This window comes from Phasianus colchicus, chromosome 12, assembly GCF_987193195.1.
Source record: "Phasianus colchicus chromosome 12, bPhaCol1.hap1.1, whole genome shotgun sequence".
In the NCBI taxonomy this organism is placed as follows: Eukaryota; Metazoa; Chordata; class Aves; order Galliformes; family Phasianidae; genus Phasianus; species Phasianus colchicus.
The window spans coordinates 18167576-18184647 of record NC_143447.1 but is presented as its reverse complement, the minus strand read 5'-3'; the positions used below and the strand labels follow the sequence as shown (position 1 = coordinate 18184647).

The 17072-nt window shown below is 49.1% G+C and overlaps 2 protein-coding genes across 4 annotated transcripts; both read right to left on the bottom strand.

Moving 5' to 3' along the window:
* Positions 1–4: 4 nt before the first annotated feature.
* UBAP1L (ubiquitin associated protein 1 like) lies at positions 5–13048 on the bottom strand. Of its 3 annotated transcripts, none has more exons than XM_090149123.1 (6): positions 12531–13048; positions 9342–9497; positions 7295–8014; positions 6858–7055; positions 4587–4688; positions 5–3817 (listed from the first exon to the last, which is right to left on the bottom strand). In XM_090149123.1, exons 2-6 carry the CDS (start codon positions 9471–9473, stop codon positions 3683–3685), a joined length of 1287 nt encoding a protein of 428 aa, XP_090005249.1. In that variant the 5' UTR covers positions 9474–9497; positions 12531–13048; the 3' UTR covers positions 5–3682. The 3 variants fall into 3 exon arrangements, with proteins under 3 accessions (XP_090005249.1, XP_090005248.1, XP_031443682.2); XM_090149122.1 differs by lacking the exon at positions 12531–13048 and adding an exon at positions 11463–12515; XM_031587822.2 differs by lacking the exon at positions 12531–13048 and having other exon boundaries at positions 9342–12515.
* A 131-nt stretch (positions 13049–13179) lies between these two features.
* PDCD7 (programmed cell death 7) lies at positions 13180–17007 on the bottom strand. The gene is made up of 5 exons (XM_031587821.2): positions 16246–17007; positions 14600–14738; positions 14068–14304; positions 13561–13648; positions 13180–13323 (listed from the first exon to the last, which is right to left on the bottom strand). The coding sequence occupies exons 1-5, from the start codon at positions 16966–16968 to the stop codon at positions 13206–13208; spliced, it is 1305 nt and encodes a 434-aa protein (XP_031443681.1). The 5' UTR covers positions 16969–17007; the 3' UTR covers positions 13180–13205.
* Between the last annotated feature and the right edge of the window lie 65 nt (positions 17008–17072).

Below are 17072 nucleotides of genomic sequence, written 5' to 3'. Positions count from 1 at the left end.
TAATGGTTCCTTATATCCTGGAATTAAAAGGAAAGCTGTAGAAAGCCCTGTGTTTTTCATTACTCTTCTCTTGTGTTCCTTTCTCCTCCTGAAGGAAAATACCTCCTAACAGAGGACCCACATCAAGACCCATTCCTGCCTGCTGAGTGTTTTCAGCTGCAGCAGCACTCGGAGCTGCTCACGCAGTTCTCAGGCAGTCCCGAGCTCCCTGGGGAGACATCACCTGGGATGAGGGGACAAAGGGACACAGGAGGGGGGTGGAGGGCAAAGATCGTGAGGAGTTTATCTCCAAAAACCCACACAGGAGAAAGCTGTGGTCCAGAGTGAGCAGGTTCCTCCCTGAGAACCATCCATCATGCCCATGAGTGCCATAGACAACCGTCATCTCCTCCAAGCCTGCCTGCCAGCTCCCAGCAGACCCAAATGCTCTCATTTGATCCAGAGGGTATTTTTAGGACATGGCAAACTTGCAAAAATGAAAGGAGAGGAGAGAGCACCAGCAGGGCTGCACTCAGACTGTGCAGATGCCAGGCTGCCAGGTCTCCTTGGTCAAGGGAGCTCTGCAGCCAGATAAGCTGTCTTGCTGGGACTCAATCCCATGATGCTGAAGGTTGTCCTCAGCAACAACTCCAGGCTTTGCCCAGGAGATGAGTGGAGAAGGGCTGCCCTCATCCCCTTGCCGAATCATAGAGTCATTACTGTTGGAAAAGACCTCTAAGATCATCAAGTCCAACCATCAGCCTATCCCTACCACGCCCACTAGCTGTGTCCCTGAATCCTTCATTCTGCTTGTCCCTCAAGGGAGATGGGGACCAGAGTCAATCCAGCAGTCATGCACTCATCAGACCCCAAATAACGCCCAGCTGGGCTCCCATGCCCCAGGCTAGCTGTGCTCCTCGCATGAGGAGGGAAGGGAATACCAGCTGGATGCCTCAAATACTTACACTGCTGACCCTCGCCAAGTTCTCAGCATTTTCAAAACAGAGTGCATTAGAGAAGAAAAAAATCAACCAAAACAGACAAGAAAAACCCAAGCTTGCATCCATGACCTTATTTAAAACACTGTATGTGCCTGTCCCCATTTGCCCTTCAACCCTGCTTGGGACAGGGAAGTAGCAACCACAGCCCCAGCATCAACCCCAGTCCCAGGAGCAGCCCCACATTGGCTCCATCCAACAGGGCTGTGTTTTCCATCCGCCTCCATTGGCGCTGCTGTCACCTCATGCCTTCCCTGGTGAGGAATTCAGAGGAGCTGCCGGCGCTCGCCAGGCACACTGCAAGCATAAATCCCATCAAGTCCAATCCACGCTCCCTTCTCAGACGAAGCCCATTAACATTTTATGCTGTCTTCTCCTAACTGGAAGCAGCACTCTGTTTTAAACCATGCTAAGTTGAACAACCAGCTTAAAGACTCCATCAATATAAAGTTCAAATAATTCTGTTACTCAAGTATTTACGGCGAGCTGCTGTAAGTAACCCAAGGCCATTTGACTTGGCAGCCTCTCCCATTCCTTCCAGCTCCAATACCACCAAGCAGCACAACTTCTACCCCACCTTTGTGCACCGTTTTTTCAACAGTTTGCAAGTTGGCAAATATAACACCACCAAAAATAGATTATTACTGTAGAACCACTGAAAAGTCTGGTCTTAGAATCAATCACCTAGACCGGAAAAGACCTCCAAGATCATCCAGTCCAACTCTCCCCCCACCACCACCATTTCCCCAGTGACCCATGTCCCTCAGTACTACATCTAAATGTTTCTTAAACACCCCCAGGGATGGTGACTCCACCACCTCCCTGGGCAGCCCATTCTGGTGCCTGACCACTCTTGGAGAAATTTTTGCTAATGTCCAATCTGAAAGGAGAAGGAGACGATGTAGCTCAAACAGCAAAGAAAATAGATTTGACTTCTTCTTGGCAGTCTTGGCAGGTGCTGTTGAGTGTGGCATGGATGTTCCAAGAGAGGAGCAATGTGGTTGCATCTGTGTCATCAGATCGTGGTACAGACTGTAACATAGAGGGAAGCAGAAAGATGCTGTTCGTACCTCTGCAAGCGGGGGAAAAAATATGAGCCAGCATGAGAAACTGTTCAGCCTTTGCACAGTGAGTGGGCACGGTGCTGCAAATTCATTGCACCAGTATTTAGCACTTGCACTGCTGGCATGAGAACACCACCATTATCTGCCCCTTCCAATCTTAATGGTGTCCACTCTGCCAAAAGACCACAGTTAGACCCAGTGCAGTCAATCTAATCATAGCTCAACCTTTTGCAAGTTTCTGCTGAAGGTGACATCATCTTGGCAAGGCTTAACGTAACAAAAAGCCTCCTGTAGAACAGACTTGCCTTATAAGGACCATATCAAAAATAAAAACTTGTATAACCAAGCAAGAGCTCTGCAGGAAAAGCAGAAATGGGTGCTCCAAGAAGAGCCTGGGAGCTTGCTGTGCAGATGGGTTCCAAAAGCATTGTGCTTTGGAGAAGGATGACTGCCCCATGTTGGCTGATTTGGTGCAAGGAGGTCAGGACAAAGCCACTCCCCACGTTGGCACAGCATGGATGGATGGATCTGGATCTGCCCTGCCACTCCATGCCCCACTGACTGCAGTTTCCCTGCCCTTTTTACTAGCAGAATATCTCCCTTCGCCATCCAAAGGAGATGTTGATCACAGCACCTGTGTAAAACACCCACTCGCGGGTACGGAAAGGTCAATTCCAGGCCAAAATCTGGATGCACATTGTCACTGTCACTCTGGCACTTGGCAAGGATGGAGGCAGCCATAGAGAGCTACACCCGAATGCCTGTGTTTGGGAGCTGATCAGAGAGATGTGGAGCAGGAGTTAATTAATTTTGCTGCATTAACTCAGCTGAACTGCAAGGAGACCGCTTGGAAGGACACCATGGAAAATGGTAAATACTTTGGGACTCATTAGGAGTTGTCTCTGCTAGGTTGCGCCAGTTGGCATTTTCATTGGAAAAGACATTAATACTTTTTATAAGAACCCCTCCGAGCATCTTTACTCTGATAAACTACATCTGTAGTTAACTGACAGGGAAATAATGTATTTCTATGTGAGAACATCATCCATTGCTCCACAGCCAAAACAAGAGCAATGTCCCATAAGGCAATCTGAATCTCCTGTTGTCCATACACAGGAACTCCCCCAGGCACCCAGATTCTCCTGATCACAGTGTTTGTGCTAAACCTGGTTTTGAGCCACTGTATTTGCCATTTAGAGAAGCACCCTTTGAATTTGCTTAATAAAAGGCAGAGGCGAGCCAGTCATCCATCTCTCTGTTCAGATTTCATGACAGTTCCTGAGCGTAAAGCTCATTTTGCACTGTCCTGGATCAAAAGTCACACATTAGCTATCTAGAGCAACCTCAGCCCGTGTTCTCCCTGTGCCTTTCACTGAGCTGTGCATTTTTCTCAAGTTTCTAGTTCACAAGGAGACGCTAACATCTAGATTTCCCGTCACTACATTCAAACGTCATAAAGTCTGCTGAGAATCTTCCCAAGAAAGGAAGAACCAATGTTCCTGCAAAAAGCACTCAGCTTTTGTAAAAACAATCAGTTCAGATGATTTATATCACGGTGTAAGAATCTGCATGTGGCTGTATTTGTAAATGTGGCCAAGAAAGGGATGGGCAGCAGGATGCATCCTGCTTTGTAGGGCACATTCACTGCCTCTTCATCATGAGCTCTTCCAGTGCCTTGTCCCTCTGGTTCCCACAGAGCAGGAGGACTTCTTTGATTTCATTTTGCTGGAAACCCATGTCATTGAACTGAGCTAACAAGTGCAGGAATTCAGCTGCCTGAAAGGAGGAGGGAAAGGAGCGATGTTACTGCCGGGCTGTGAGGACGCATTCACCGCGACATTTCAGCAGGCGCTGTGCAGCAGGGCCAGATAATCCCACGGGGTTGTATTACTGCTGAAGGGCACCGTGGATCCTGCTGCCAGGACAAGTGCTAACTTTTAACAGTCTTTATGCATTAAGTCTTTCTTTAGTTAATAAAGTCAGCCTCTAACTTCATTTATTCTTCTTGAATACGAGTTCCACTCACGTGTTTGCACTGTGGAACTGTCACACCAGACTGGGGAATTTCTGTCATTCATTGCTCCTCTTTCTCCCATTGCTCAGGGAGAGCCTCATCACCACAGCTCACCCAGAATCCTGTTCTCAGCAAACCACACCTCCTGCCCTGACGCAGCACCATCCCAGTGCTAAGCCTTGTACAAGAGGTGAGCAGGATCCTACACCAGCCCAAACAGTGGGACTGCTGATAGGGACCAGTGCCAGTCCTGCTATGGGATGAGGAGACAGGAAGCCAGGAGGCAACAAGCATGCCTGGGTATGGGATTCCCACACCAGTGTCATGCTCACACAGCATGAGGTGAGTCTGTCCTCTGCAAGTCCTTATGGCCACACCATGCTCTCCTGGAGCTTTGAGCCCTGTTTGCAGTCTATGGGGGTTCACTTCCTGCAGAGTGATGGGGCCTGACCTGGCAGGAGGTGGCACCAGGAGGCAGGGGGGAGGGGGTGGAAATGGACAAAACACAAAAGGCTGCACTGTGCTGCTGACCTTTTTCTCCGAGTACTGGAACATTTCCATGGCCTCTTCCACCTGCCCCTCCTCATAGCCCTGCTTCAGCAGCCGGTCACAGGCGCGGAGGTAGCCCAGAAACTGGAAGAGAGAACAGTGAGGGTTAATGCATCCTGATCACAAATGGGAATGGGAATAACATGAAGGGAGGATGGGAGCAGAGCAACACCTGAACTGTCAGAACAAAAAGCAAGGATCTACAAGTTGTTTTCTCATTTGGCAGAGCCCATCTGGGTGAAATGCCAGGTGCGTGCTGATCTCTAACCCTATCCAGGCCAACATCCCTTTGATGCTCCCAGCCCCAGGCCCCCGCTGGACCTGTGCGAACTCCCCACATCCCCAGGAGAGGCCTGTGTGCTCTCATTACCAAAAGTAAACAGTTATTTTTGGCTTTCCTCATTGTTCTTGGAGTGCTGACAGCACAATTCCCAACGGTCTCCTTGGAATACCACGAGAATCATTCACTGTCCAAAAAACACATGTGACAGACCATAATAAATGGGCTATACCATAGTAGAAAAAAAAGGAGATATGAAAATGTCCACACGGAGAAATGGTGAGCAGCCCAGGCGTGTCTGCAAAGCTGTGCCTGCCCCATCTAGGAGAAGCTGATCCATATCTCCCAGCTCCGCCAGCACTCAGACTTCCACCCTCCTCAGCTCTGCTGTAACCCAGGGAGGGGGATGCAAAGACCATGAAACACATGACAAGGCCAAAAACAGTCCCTCAAATGTTAGCTCTCCTGTAGCAGAGCAAGAATTGTACAAAATGTCAGCCCTAAGGAGCGGCTTATTAATACAAACATGAATTATGCTCTGCTTGTTGGCATTCAGAACCTGGCTTGATTTTCCTCATTATCTTTCTAACTAAAACCCGAGATCACTGCTGTATTTTCTTGCTACAAGGAGTCACTCCCCATGTTCTAGGCAGAACGCAGCCAGTCTTGGCACTCTGACATGCTGCTCAAGCCACGCACAAAATCTGTGCTGCTGTCAGCTACATGATTTTTATCATTAAAAAAAACCCGAAAACTATCCTCAAGACTAAACAAAACCAGTTATTTATGTACTTTGACCTACTTACTTCCTGGGTTCAGCAAAGGGCTGACTGTTCACTGGGGAAGGAGGAGGAGCTGATCCTGTTCACCCTACAAGGAGTGTGGTCAAGGGCCAGCAAGCTCAGTGCTTGGTTTTCCAGCACAGAAATGGAATGGGAAATCCAATAGGCTTACAGGGTTGCAGCGAGCTTCTACACACCCAAAACATTGCTGCAGGTGTCCCCACTCTCAGCCCCACGTGCTGGCTGTAATCACCTAACTTCCCAAACAAAGCTTGCTATCTCCCCAAGGTGGGCTATGCCAGCTTTATTTGATACAATAAAGAAATGGAACGATTTTTCGCTACCGTCTGGTCCACAATCAATCTTCATGTCTGAAGCTGTCACTGTCACATGCAGAAAGCTTACATGACACTGGCAAGCAACGAAGAGCATCCACAGCTCTTGTTTTTAACTTGAAACATATTTTCCAGGAAGATCTTAGCCTAATTTGGTAGTTTTATGCTCATAGCAGTTGTATGCACAGCCAGGCCTTACATTTCATCTTGGATGCATGGGGCACAAAAGGGAAAAATGGGAAGGTTTGGTGGAGAAGACCCTGCATTTTGGCATACGAGGCAGATCCTGTATTTTGGCACATTAATCATCTCTTTGGGAGAATGGCAGCCCTTGCTATGGTTGCGTTCAGTGACCCAAAAGCAATGCTTGCGTGCAGTCATTGGTTGCTCCAACACAGGAATTTGGGGTTTTTGTAGAACAACCAGATAAATCTTTGGGATATTCTTACGGTCCTATGCTGACAGGATGAGCCATGAAAATGGTCACACGAACCTAACAGCCGAGACAAAATGATGTGCAGAAAATTTCCATATACGGGGGCAAGATTTGCACTAGAAGGACACTGTGCTCCATACAACAGATGGGGAAGATAGCAGCACCCGCCTGTTACTGCTCGCTGACAAGTTGAGCACTCACTGAGATTGTATTACAGCAAAAATGCTGGCATTTGATCCAACAGAAAACCTGCTCTGATACCAAAGCAAGAAAAATAGCTTCATTTTCCTCAGTGCAGAACAAGGGAGACCACCGTGAGCAAAAGGGAGTCACTCACATCACTGTGAAATATGAATTTTGTTACCATAACACTTCCTCCACAGCATCCCACACCATTTCAGCTGTGTCAGCTCCACCAACCTGTCCCAGGCTTTGCCTCCCAGTCTTCTGAAGAGTGAGGATGGCTTTGCGGGCCGGGTAGCCCAAGGCAATGACAGGCTCGATGAGGTCGCGCTCCTCCTGGCTCAGTGCTGACAGCAGGTCAGCTGCTGAATCTGGCTTGGCTTTGCGGGATGCCAGCGGCCGTGCTGGGGGCAGGCAGGAGTAGGGGCTGAGGGACTGCAAGACAAGACAGAAGCTCATGTTGGCCAGCGGGGATGGATGGAGCCGCCACCGCGGTGCCCATGTGCAATGGTCAGTCCCCAAACCAAAAGGTGATGGTAGGCACTGGAGAGCATTGCCCTGGCACTCATTATTGAGCATCGTTGCCCAGTTTTGGCTCAGCTTTGCTGGCTGAAGCCCAGGACGGGGTGCTTTGCCCTCTCCCTCCACCTCTCCCCCACCACGAGGCAGCTCACCGGGACTGTAGGCTTGTGCTTGCGGATGGGTGGCATGGAGGCATTGGGTGCCACGGGGGGAGCTGGCACCAGGTTTCCCATGTGAGACACCTCTGCTGCCGGTCCGAACTTGAGGCTCCTGTTGCTTCGGCAGTGCTGGGGGAGCACTGGTGGTGTGGGAGCCCCTTTGCTTTCGGCCGTGGCTCTGTTTAAAGGATGCACCAACGCAGCCAGCTTCCTCCTGGCTGCTTCCAGCTCGTTCTTCATGTTGTTGAACAAAACCATGGACCTCCTTTGCTTGCCTGGATCTGGGCTTGCGGCCTTGTAGCCATTCTCTGAAGGTGGCTCCAGCAAGCCAGGCGACGTCTTTGGTCGGATCTGCTGCAAGCCATGCTGATTTCTCCTCCGGAGAATGTTCTCCTCCCTGTCATTTTCCTCCCAAGAGGTGGAGGAATACTCATCATCCTCCCAGCACTCATCGTCCTCTGAGCATCCAGCCTCACTCTCTGTGTCAGAGGCTCTTCCCCGGCCCTGCTCAGTGCTGAGGCTGATGCTGCGCCGCACTGTGCCCTCCTTCGCTCTGCTCGCTGTTGTCTCCTTGCCCTCAGTGGGGTCCACCAGCAGCAGCCAGCATGGTGGGGCCGTGGGGATGGCGTCGGTGTGGAGCTGCTGCCAGGAGGTTTGGTGCTGAGAAGCGGCCTCCAGCCAGTACTGCACCTTTCGCTCCAGCGAAAAGTCGTGCTGGGGGAGAGCAGTAAGAGCCAGTGAGAACATCAGTTTTGTAAATCCTTATGGAAGGGGAGCTACAAAGATGGGGAAGGGTCTAGGGGGCAAAATGCTTGAGGAGTTGCTGAAGGCCCTGGGTTTGTTCAGCCCAGAGGGGGGCTGAGGGGAGGCCTCATAGTGACACAGCCCTGAGCTCACAGAGCATTAGTACATCACTCTCAGACACTGGGTTTGGGTTTTGAGCAGTTGTGTGGGGACAGGGGCTGGGCTTAATGATCCTTGTGGGTCCCTTCCTACTCTGGTCATTTTGCAATTCTCTGATCCTACAATTCTGTATCACTAACATCTCATTGCCACTGGGCACTAGGGCTGTGGGGTTGGACAGTCCCAGCCTCATCCCTATGGGATTTCACTTGGAAACACCCGTTTGCAGCATTATTGCTTTCAGTTGTATTTGGAATCCTTTTGAGAGGTGCTTTAGGCACGGAAGGGTTCTGTGTCAGCTTGACTGCTGCGGTGAGGGAAGAACAGATTGCAGAGGAGGAGCATCCCAAGTAACCAGAGGAGAGCACAGGGGTCGCAAACTGCCTGCCTTAGAATCCTTAGAACATGTTTTTTACTTACATCTGGGTGCTTTCCGGGAACAAACAAGCCATGCATGTCCCAGAGTTCTCCAAACAAGGTCTCCTGGCACGCAGGCACATTCACAGCACAGGAATGTTGCTGTTACTGTGCTATGCCTGACCCAAACCAAGCTCCCCAAGGAGAACACCACTGCATGCTTCCAGAACCATGCACGGATGTGTCCCCAGCCAGAGTGAGCCAGAGTCCCTGGGTGGGACACTGGGAACAGACTCGGCTCAGTGACGCCTCCACTTGCAAACCATCACCTGCATGGAATCCTGCCCACAAACATTTTCTTTGAGGAACCCCAAATAAACACCTCAAAAATTGAGCATGTTTTAGTGATGGCACACAAGCCACAGGAAGAGGAAGGCCTGGGGGTGCTCAGGGGGATTTCCCCTGCACAGTGCACTGACCCCATCTATGGGTGAGACTGCTGAAGCTTACTCAGCAGAACAGCAGGAGTGGCAAGAAAGTGAGCAGCTCCATTTTCTGTACTCGGGCCTGAAATTTGCACTTTTCAAGGACAAATCAAACTTTCCATCTGAGAAAGACCATCTTGCAACCCTTCCTCTCATCCATCCTCACCTCATGTTCCTACTGAAAACAACCAACGGGCAAGGACACCAACACGGAGGAGATTTTCCTTCCCTCTTCCCCAAAAAGAGCTTCTCTTTGAGCATCCTACCAGAAACAGACTTGGAAGAGGCCAACCCACCATGGTGCTCATGAGGATGTCGGTGCAGTCAGGAAGGTCTATGGCTGGTGCCTTGATGAAGGTGCTTTCTCCTGCAGAGTTTCCCTCGAGGCTCACGGCTGTCCGGAAGGGCACTCCATCCAGGTAGCTCATTGTCCCTGCCTGATTGCTCACTGCCTAAAGAAGGGATGAAAACAAAAATATAACAGGAAAGACTGGCAGCTGCACAGGAGCAGTGCTGTAACCGCAGCAAATTTGGGTGGAAGGAGAGAAAAATGAGCTATTTTATGACTTCTTTTGGAGAGAAGTAAGTTCTGCTATGTGCAACATCCAGATTTGTAAAGTGTTAATTACTAGAAAGCAGGAAAATTTGTAAGAACTAATCACTGCCATTCAGAGCTTCAGTCAACACAGCCCAACCAAGATTATGACATTCAGCAGGGATCTTCAGCACTTTCTTCCTCCAGTTCCACCCCTGCTGACACCTCTGTGCATAACCCCACATTGCTTTCCTCCCCTTGCTCCCATTCAGCAGGCCCACCCTCTGCCACGCTCCCATTTCCCCCAACTAAAAGCAGAGTTACAGAACCACCTGAGTTTTATTCCTATTCTCTACTAGGGTATTTTTTTTGCTGAGGTTCACAGTGGTGCACAGTGCAGTGTTTGAGGGATGTTGAATGAACCATTTGAAAAAGATGAGCTTTTAAGAACCAGCTCATTTTGAGCAGTGATGTTTTTTAGAATAGGAATAGCAGGGAGAGAAAGAATTCCAATGAACAGAATGGAAAATATTACTGCCATCACGTAGCCATGAGTTCTGTCCTAATGACTCAGTTTAATGAAAAATAAGCCACAACTTGCTGCATTAAGTCCCGAGTCCCCAGCATCCCAGTGATGACAACATGCAGAATAGTTTCCTTTGTTGACTGGCAAAGTCTGATGGCAAGTCTTCCTCTGACTTCTGGAATCTGCAACTGGTGCCTGCTTGTCCCAAGGCAGCGCTCGCCAGCCACGCTCACTGTGCAATATGTAGTTTATGGGACATCTGTATACACAAAAGTGCTTTTACCTTTTTTTTCCCCTCTGAGAAAAGCATGGCTTCTATGGCAATAGATAAACACTCCACAAAGCAAAAATAAGCAGCAGAATGTATACGGCCTATTAACGTAGCATGAAAATAAAGGTCTACAACGGAAAACATTTGAGAAAGGCAGCTCCTCACCTTAGGAAAGGAATGCAACAAACCGCCTCTAGCCTGCAAATTAAGAGTGACACGCAGCAGGGCTCAGCAGCACCCACCCCAGACTGACCCAGGATCCCTTAATCCATGCTGCAGCCCTGGACCAGCTTTGCCCCACACACGTACAGCCGCTGCCACACACCGTGCAACGTGCCATGGGCCATCTGCTGCTTGGCTAAGAGTGCTTACAATCCACGTGAGTGCCAACAAAGAAAAGCACGACAACGTCAGCAGAGCTGCCTTGTCCCCATTTTCTCCATCTTGTTAACATCCCCATGCAGCCCCCGCCTGCAATGCACAGCCCCTTCCTGCAGGAATTCACCTCCCAGCAGCTGTGCACACCCATCAGTGCCAGCTGCAGTCACAAAGCAGGGCATATTTTGCTGTCCAGTGCCTACAACAGTTTCCAGAGACCCAGGCTTGTTTGCCAAAAGCTGTGATACCCCTGGGTGCCCTGCATAAATACAGCCCAGGGAAAAGCTCCTTATAAACAACTCCATCTCCTTTCACCATGAGGTTCCCCACCTGGCTGACCAAAGGGCACCTGTCCATGTCACCTTCTCAGATTTCAGCAAAGGTTTCATTGTTTCTCACAGCATCCACCCAGAGAGCAGTAAGAAATACCTGGCTATACTCAAATCTGAATCTTAGGACTGAATCTGAATACACGTGGCTTTTGTTTTTAAGAATCAATACTCAAACACACTCATTTTGCATCTGAGATTTCAAACATTCCTCTTCCTTCAACTTCATCCTTTCTCGCTCAACTTAAAACATTTTAATGCAGACATCATTAGAAAAGTGCAAATAAACCACAGCAAGCTTGTGAGACTGAAGTAAGCCTGCACGTACACCATGCACCAGCACTGCAAGTCTTATCAATAATATCAAGGTATCCTTACCGTTAGATGAAATCAAGTAGCTTCTCTCACATTGCAGGGAGAACAGTTGCTTTTATACCACCTCCTTATCCACTTCTTAAATCTTTAAATCCATGCATCTGACGAGCATCTGACTTTGACAACATCAAGATTATAGTAGCTTAAGTGGTTAGTCTGTCTCAGCAGACACACTGATGGGATAAGGAGCCTAACTACTGAAGCACAGCATCCTTTGGCCATTTATCTTATTAAATGGAAAGTGTTCATTTTGAAACAGCTTTCACACTATTTTGCCAGGAAAAAACTCCCAAGATCTTGGAATGACACGAAACTAAAAGACATGGCAGGGAAGGGGGGGATGTGTGGACATGCACATCAGAACTCCTATCTTTAGAGGACTTAATAGTGAACTGTATTTTGTGGTGCTATGGCTTGGAGTGAGAACTGCAAACTCCTGCACCCCAACTCCAGCTCTATCACAGATTACTGCTGAGTGTGCTCTTACTAACAGAAATCAACAGAAGCCTTCAGCCAAGGAACCACTGACATAAGCCCAGAATTAAGGGCTGAATTTATCAGCTGCGAGTAGGCAATCATGTGCTGCCTCCTCCAGGAATTACACAATGGTGATGCTAAGAGATAAGGAATGGGAAAGATCACATCTATTCCCACGCATTAAGGCTAAGTGAGAACATGACTGCAGCTCTGGAAAGAAGCCAAGGCAACCTGCGTAGACAAGCAAAGCCCCAAAACCACATGGGGCCATCATTGCTTTAAGCAAATAGTCCTGAACATGGGAGGATTTGAAGCCATAAGCCTCTGTCATCTTGTAGGAGGGAACACGAATCTTTTGCTGATAACTCTCCCAATAGCTTGGGTCACATCTGATGCCAAGCACTAGAACAAATCTCTGTCAGAGCAAAAATGTTTCAAAAACAATCCAATTTTCTCAGCTTATTCTGTGCAGAACCCAACTTACTAAACAGAGCTGCATTTTTAACCAAATGCTATATAAACAATCTGCTCCTACAGAAAAATAGCTTTGAAGGCAGAAACAATTGCAGTAGGTTAAACTTCAGGTTTTATTACCTTTTTCCCCAGCAGGCTTATTTGTCAGATTTATATATATTCACAAGGCTGGTCGAGCTATTTCAACACAACAGGGAATTTTTTCCATGCTGTGGTACCCGTTTTAGTCCAGCAGAGCAAAATGTCAGCAGCTGCTTTAATCAAGCTCACAAATCGATGTCTTGTTTGTACTTCAGAATTTGTTTAAAAATGTAATAGCTCGTTTCTATGCACAAAAACACAGAAACTATTTTGAAAGCAATGCCTGACATGCTTCATTTGAGAAGAAAAACACATCTACTAATGAGCTCTTTAAAAAAAAAACAACAAAATTCTGGAGATTTCAACATGTTGATTTCAGCTTATAAAGTCACTAAAAATAGTACATGAATCCTGGCACAAATCACCTTGTCAGCAGCATTACTTTATTGAGATTGTGATTTGTTAATAAAAACACACAGCAGCACTGTAATTCTGTGCCACGAAAGGGCTGACAGCTTTGGAATCACTCAGGTATCTCCTTGCAGAGTTAGAAAGCAAAACCATCCCTTACAGTTCTCTTCAAGGCATTCCAGACCCTGGCTACAGGCTTCCTGAGCACAAACCACTGTGGACCACCTCCTCGCTGGATCCTCTCACACTGACACCACCAAGTACAACGAAACACTCCTCCAGTGCAAAAATAATTTATTTGAGTTATCTGACAGCAGTGGCCCAAGTGTCATTCGTGGGGAGAGTCGGAAGAACCCATCCAGGAGGGATGCAGCTTCCTTCAGGGTGATCAGCGGGCACCAGGTACTGATCCCATTCGTGCCTTCAATACAGAAAGGTGTTTGAGAGGACATCCAGCACAAGACAACTTCAGCAGTAAGATTACATGCACACAAACATATTTCTTCACACCAACCAATGCACAAGACTATAAACTGTGCTCTGTATTTAACTGACAAAGAAGGAACTGAAATTCATCATATAGCTAAGTGAATGAACTATATTTTGCAATCTCAACAAACAATACTTGTCACCTTAGACACCAAAACAAAGCTTTTACCTGATCTGGATTAGAGCTGCTACAGAAAGCTCAGCTTGTAAGTAATATTCCCTGAAAGGCTGCAGCAGATCAGCAAGAGGAAATTCATCTGTTAAAACACAGAAATTGTTCAATAAACCAGAGAGACCTTTGACCCCATTGTCTGAGAAGTTCCAAATTTGCTGATTAGTTTGCTGCTCCCTGGCTAAACTTGAAATCCTTACCTATTATTTACATGTTTTGCACATCTTCTCACCCTTACCAAAGCTGTCAGAGTGGAGCTCAGGCTAGCAAAACTTTTTCCAGCCTCCATCCTCTACACCACGGACACTGAATTGTTCCCAATTACACAAACTGCACTAACCAAATCATCAGAATAAAGCATCTGCTGCATGCTGGAAATCTTCAGTCTATTCTGTTTATTCCCACTTCAGCTCAACCTACAATCTCTTTTGTGCCTGTATTTTAAACCCAACGCCTAAGAGCTGAAAGCAGTAAATAGAGTGAAGTCTGACAGACAGGATTTACCTGGATCCCCAAACAGCTTGGAATCCATTTCATGTTTCTGCTGTAGAAGTTTTTCTCTTTCCTTCTTCTGTTTCTTTTCCATTTCTCTCTTCCTTTCCTCCTCCTGTTCTCCTTCCAACATCACTCTCAATGCTCTCTCCTCAGCTTCATACAGCTCTGTGCGATTTTTGAGCAATGCTCTGAGACTTTCCACCTGATTTTCAAAGGCTTCATCTGCTGAGGGAGGTGGACAAACACCTAAAGAGAACGAGAATTAACATGTTTTCAAATTCAGAAGGAGCTCTGTTATGAGACCTAAAAGCAGAGCTGGCAATGTCTCAGAGAAGTTTTTTTTTCTGGTAAGGAAGAGTCTGGAAACATAGGAACACAGTCACTTTATCTAATTTGCTGCTCAGCATTTTATAGCTATTCTTGCAGAACAATGTAATGACAAGAACTAATAAAGAATCAGCTTCTTCAAAGTGCACCTTCCACATCCCCTTATTTTCTGTGTGCATCATTAGAAAAGTTTGGAAAAATTCTCCTAATTAACCTTTTCTGGCAGCAGCTTCTTTCCTCAGTTTCCGAAGCTTTTCTAAGGAGCCAAGGATGTCCATCATTCTCTTTGTGTCTGCCTGCTTCTTCCTTACTTCAGATAAGACACTGTCTGCAGCAGCCTTAAGTTCCCGCTCCTGCAAAGGAAAGAAAAGCAACAGGATGCATGGATTATCCCACACAGACTAGAATGAAAAGGTACTGTCAAACAAACACAACTTCCTAGTTACTGCTGTAGCAGGTAAGTCAACCAGCTGACCTTTTGGGAAAAAAAAAACACCTTAACGATGAAATTTCAGGGAAAAAAGAATGGTGAGCCACACACAATTTGGCCCAGAACAGCTGCTGAATACATAAAGCCTTTAACCTCAGGAAGTCAGCAAAAATGTACAATGAATATAAACCACGCAGACTTCACAGCTGTGTAGTTACAGACCATTAGCATGCCACAGTCTGGATACAACACCTTGCACATCAGCTGCTCTGTGCCCCCCCAGCAATGGGCCCAGCAGACCAACAGGGATGAATTTTCAGCAGCCAACGCAGTGCCAACACCACTTCCCATCGAGCTTAATTCGGGTGGCTTTTTGTTGTTATTTTTTCCCTGCCCGCGTCCCTCAGTGCCACAACCCCTCCAACAAGTGCCCCCACCACCCCCGGGCACTTTGTGCCGGTGCAGCACTGCTCTGATTAGAAATTTCTCCTAATATCCAACCAGACCCTCCCTGCTACAACTGGAGGCCATCACCCGCCATCCCATCGCTGTCAACGGGAGCAGAGGCCGACCCCATCTCTGCACAACCTCCTCCCAGGGCTCATGGAGAGCAGTCAGCTGCCCCCCTGTGGGAATGGAGTGTTGTTCCTGCATTTGATATTAAAAGAGCAATTGGTTTGAAGAAGTGGAACACAATGCATTTGTATTCTGTAACTTATCCTTAGAAATAGTTGATCTAAGAAGTAAAATACTATATATGTTAGCAGTGTGTTTTAGAAACATTATTACTGAATTATGTGATTAATTCTTTCTTGCCAAGCTGTAATAGTTGTTAAATGTTCCAAACAATGCGAGCACAGTGTGTTAGGGATTAGAAAACATATTGTAGAGCTGTTCTGTTAGGGTAAGAAACTGCCAGCAAAAGAAAGAGATTTAGCAAACATCAAAGAAACATCAAAGCCTCTACACAAGGCTGAACTGTCTCAGTCCGTGAGCAGGTTGGGGTGTGAAGGCAGCACCACGATACTCCTGTCTTTCTCCTGAGCTTATCTTTGTAGAAAGAAGGACACGCAGATATCCGCAAAATAATGATCAGGTGTGGAAAAGTTAATTAATTAACTACAGATTTACGCTTATGCAGCAAAAATTTATGTTTGCCCAGTGTTTCCATGTTTAGTGAAGCGTCCAGAAGATTGTGAACACTCAGCCAACGGGGAACCAGGGGAGTAAAGAGAGAAGCGTCAGGGAATAGGGAATAAAAGATGTAACTCTGCTTTCTGGGTGCTCTCCTGCTTGCAGGAGGCCCGCCACTGCAATCGCGAATAAAACCTGCTTTACCAGAGATACCGTCCTAGAAAATTACGTGGCTCCTTCCCGCACCCGAGCTGCTCTCCCTGCCCGCCCCACCCCAGCTCCGCTCCGCACCGTACCCGGTTCTTCTCCTCCACCTCCTGGATGCGCCCCGCCCTCCACCGGTCGATCTCAGCCTCCCGCTCGGCGGCGCGGGCCGCCTCCTCCTCCTCGGCCGCTCGGGCCTCCCGCTTCCTCCTCTGCAGCCGCTCCCTCCTCTTCCTCGCCCTCTCGGCCTTCCTGCCCAGCTCCCGCAGGTAGCCGGGTTCCCTCAGCGGCCGCGCCGCCTCCCTCAGCTCCTCCAGCAGCTCCTCGGCCTCGTCCCGCTCCCGCTCCCAGCCGTCCTCGCGGCCCTCGGCCTCGCGTCGCCGCAGGGCCCGGCACAGCGCCGCCAGCCGCCGCACCGCCCCCAGCGCCCGCACCGCCAGCCGCCGCCCGAGCTCGGGGCCGCTCCCGCGGGGAGGCGGCGGGGGCCGCGCCGGGGGGCCGCGCCGGGCGAGGAACTGCGCCAACCAGCGCTCGTCGCGCTGCCGCTGCGCCGCGTCCTCATCCTCCGGGTCCCGCGGCGGCGGCGGCGGCCGCTCGGCCGAGGGCCACGGGGGGAAGAGCGGCGGGGCGGCGGGGCCGCGGAAGAAGGGGCCGGGCTCGGAGGATGGAGGCGGGAGGAAGGGAGGGAGAGCCGGGCGGGCGGCGGGGACGGGGAAGGGAGCGGGAGGCGGCGGGAACGGCCCCGGCGCCTGAGGGGGGAAGGCGCGGAACGGCGGCGGCGGGAAGCGGCCCGGGAACGGCGGCGGCTGCGCCATCTTGGAGGCGCGGCAGCGACTGAGGCAGCGCCGCCTGGCGGGCGGCGACGGCGCTCCGGGGGCGGGGCCGGCGCTCCGCTCACAGCCGTGCGGGGCCGGAGGGG

Bases quoted from the DNA above. Each gene is read 5' to 3' on its own strand.
- UBAP1L (XM_090149123.1), bottom strand. From the start codon at position 9,473: ATGAGCTACCTGGATGGAGTGCCCTTCCGGACAGCCGTGAGCCTCGAG. The intron at 8,015-9,341 runs GTGGGTTGGCCT...GCTCTCCCCCAG, and splicing joins ACATCCTCATGAGCACCATG to CACGACTTTTCGCTGGAGCG. The intron at 7,056-7,294 runs GTGAGCTGCCTC...CTTGTCTTGCAG, and splicing joins AGCACAAGCCTACAGTCCCG to TCCCTCAGCCCCTACTCCTG.
- PDCD7 (XM_031587821.2), bottom strand. From the start codon at position 16,968: ATGGCGCAGCCGCCGCCGTTCCCGGGCCGCTTCCCGCCGCCGCCGTTC. The intron at 14,739-16,245 runs GTACGGTGCGGA...TTTCCTTTGCAG, and splicing joins AGGTGGAGGAGAAGAACCGG to GAGCGGGAACTTAAGGCTGC. The intron at 13,649-14,067 runs GTAAATCCTGTC...GTGTTTTAACAG, and splicing joins CAAGCTGTTTGGGGATCCAG to ATGAATTTCCTCTTGCTGAT.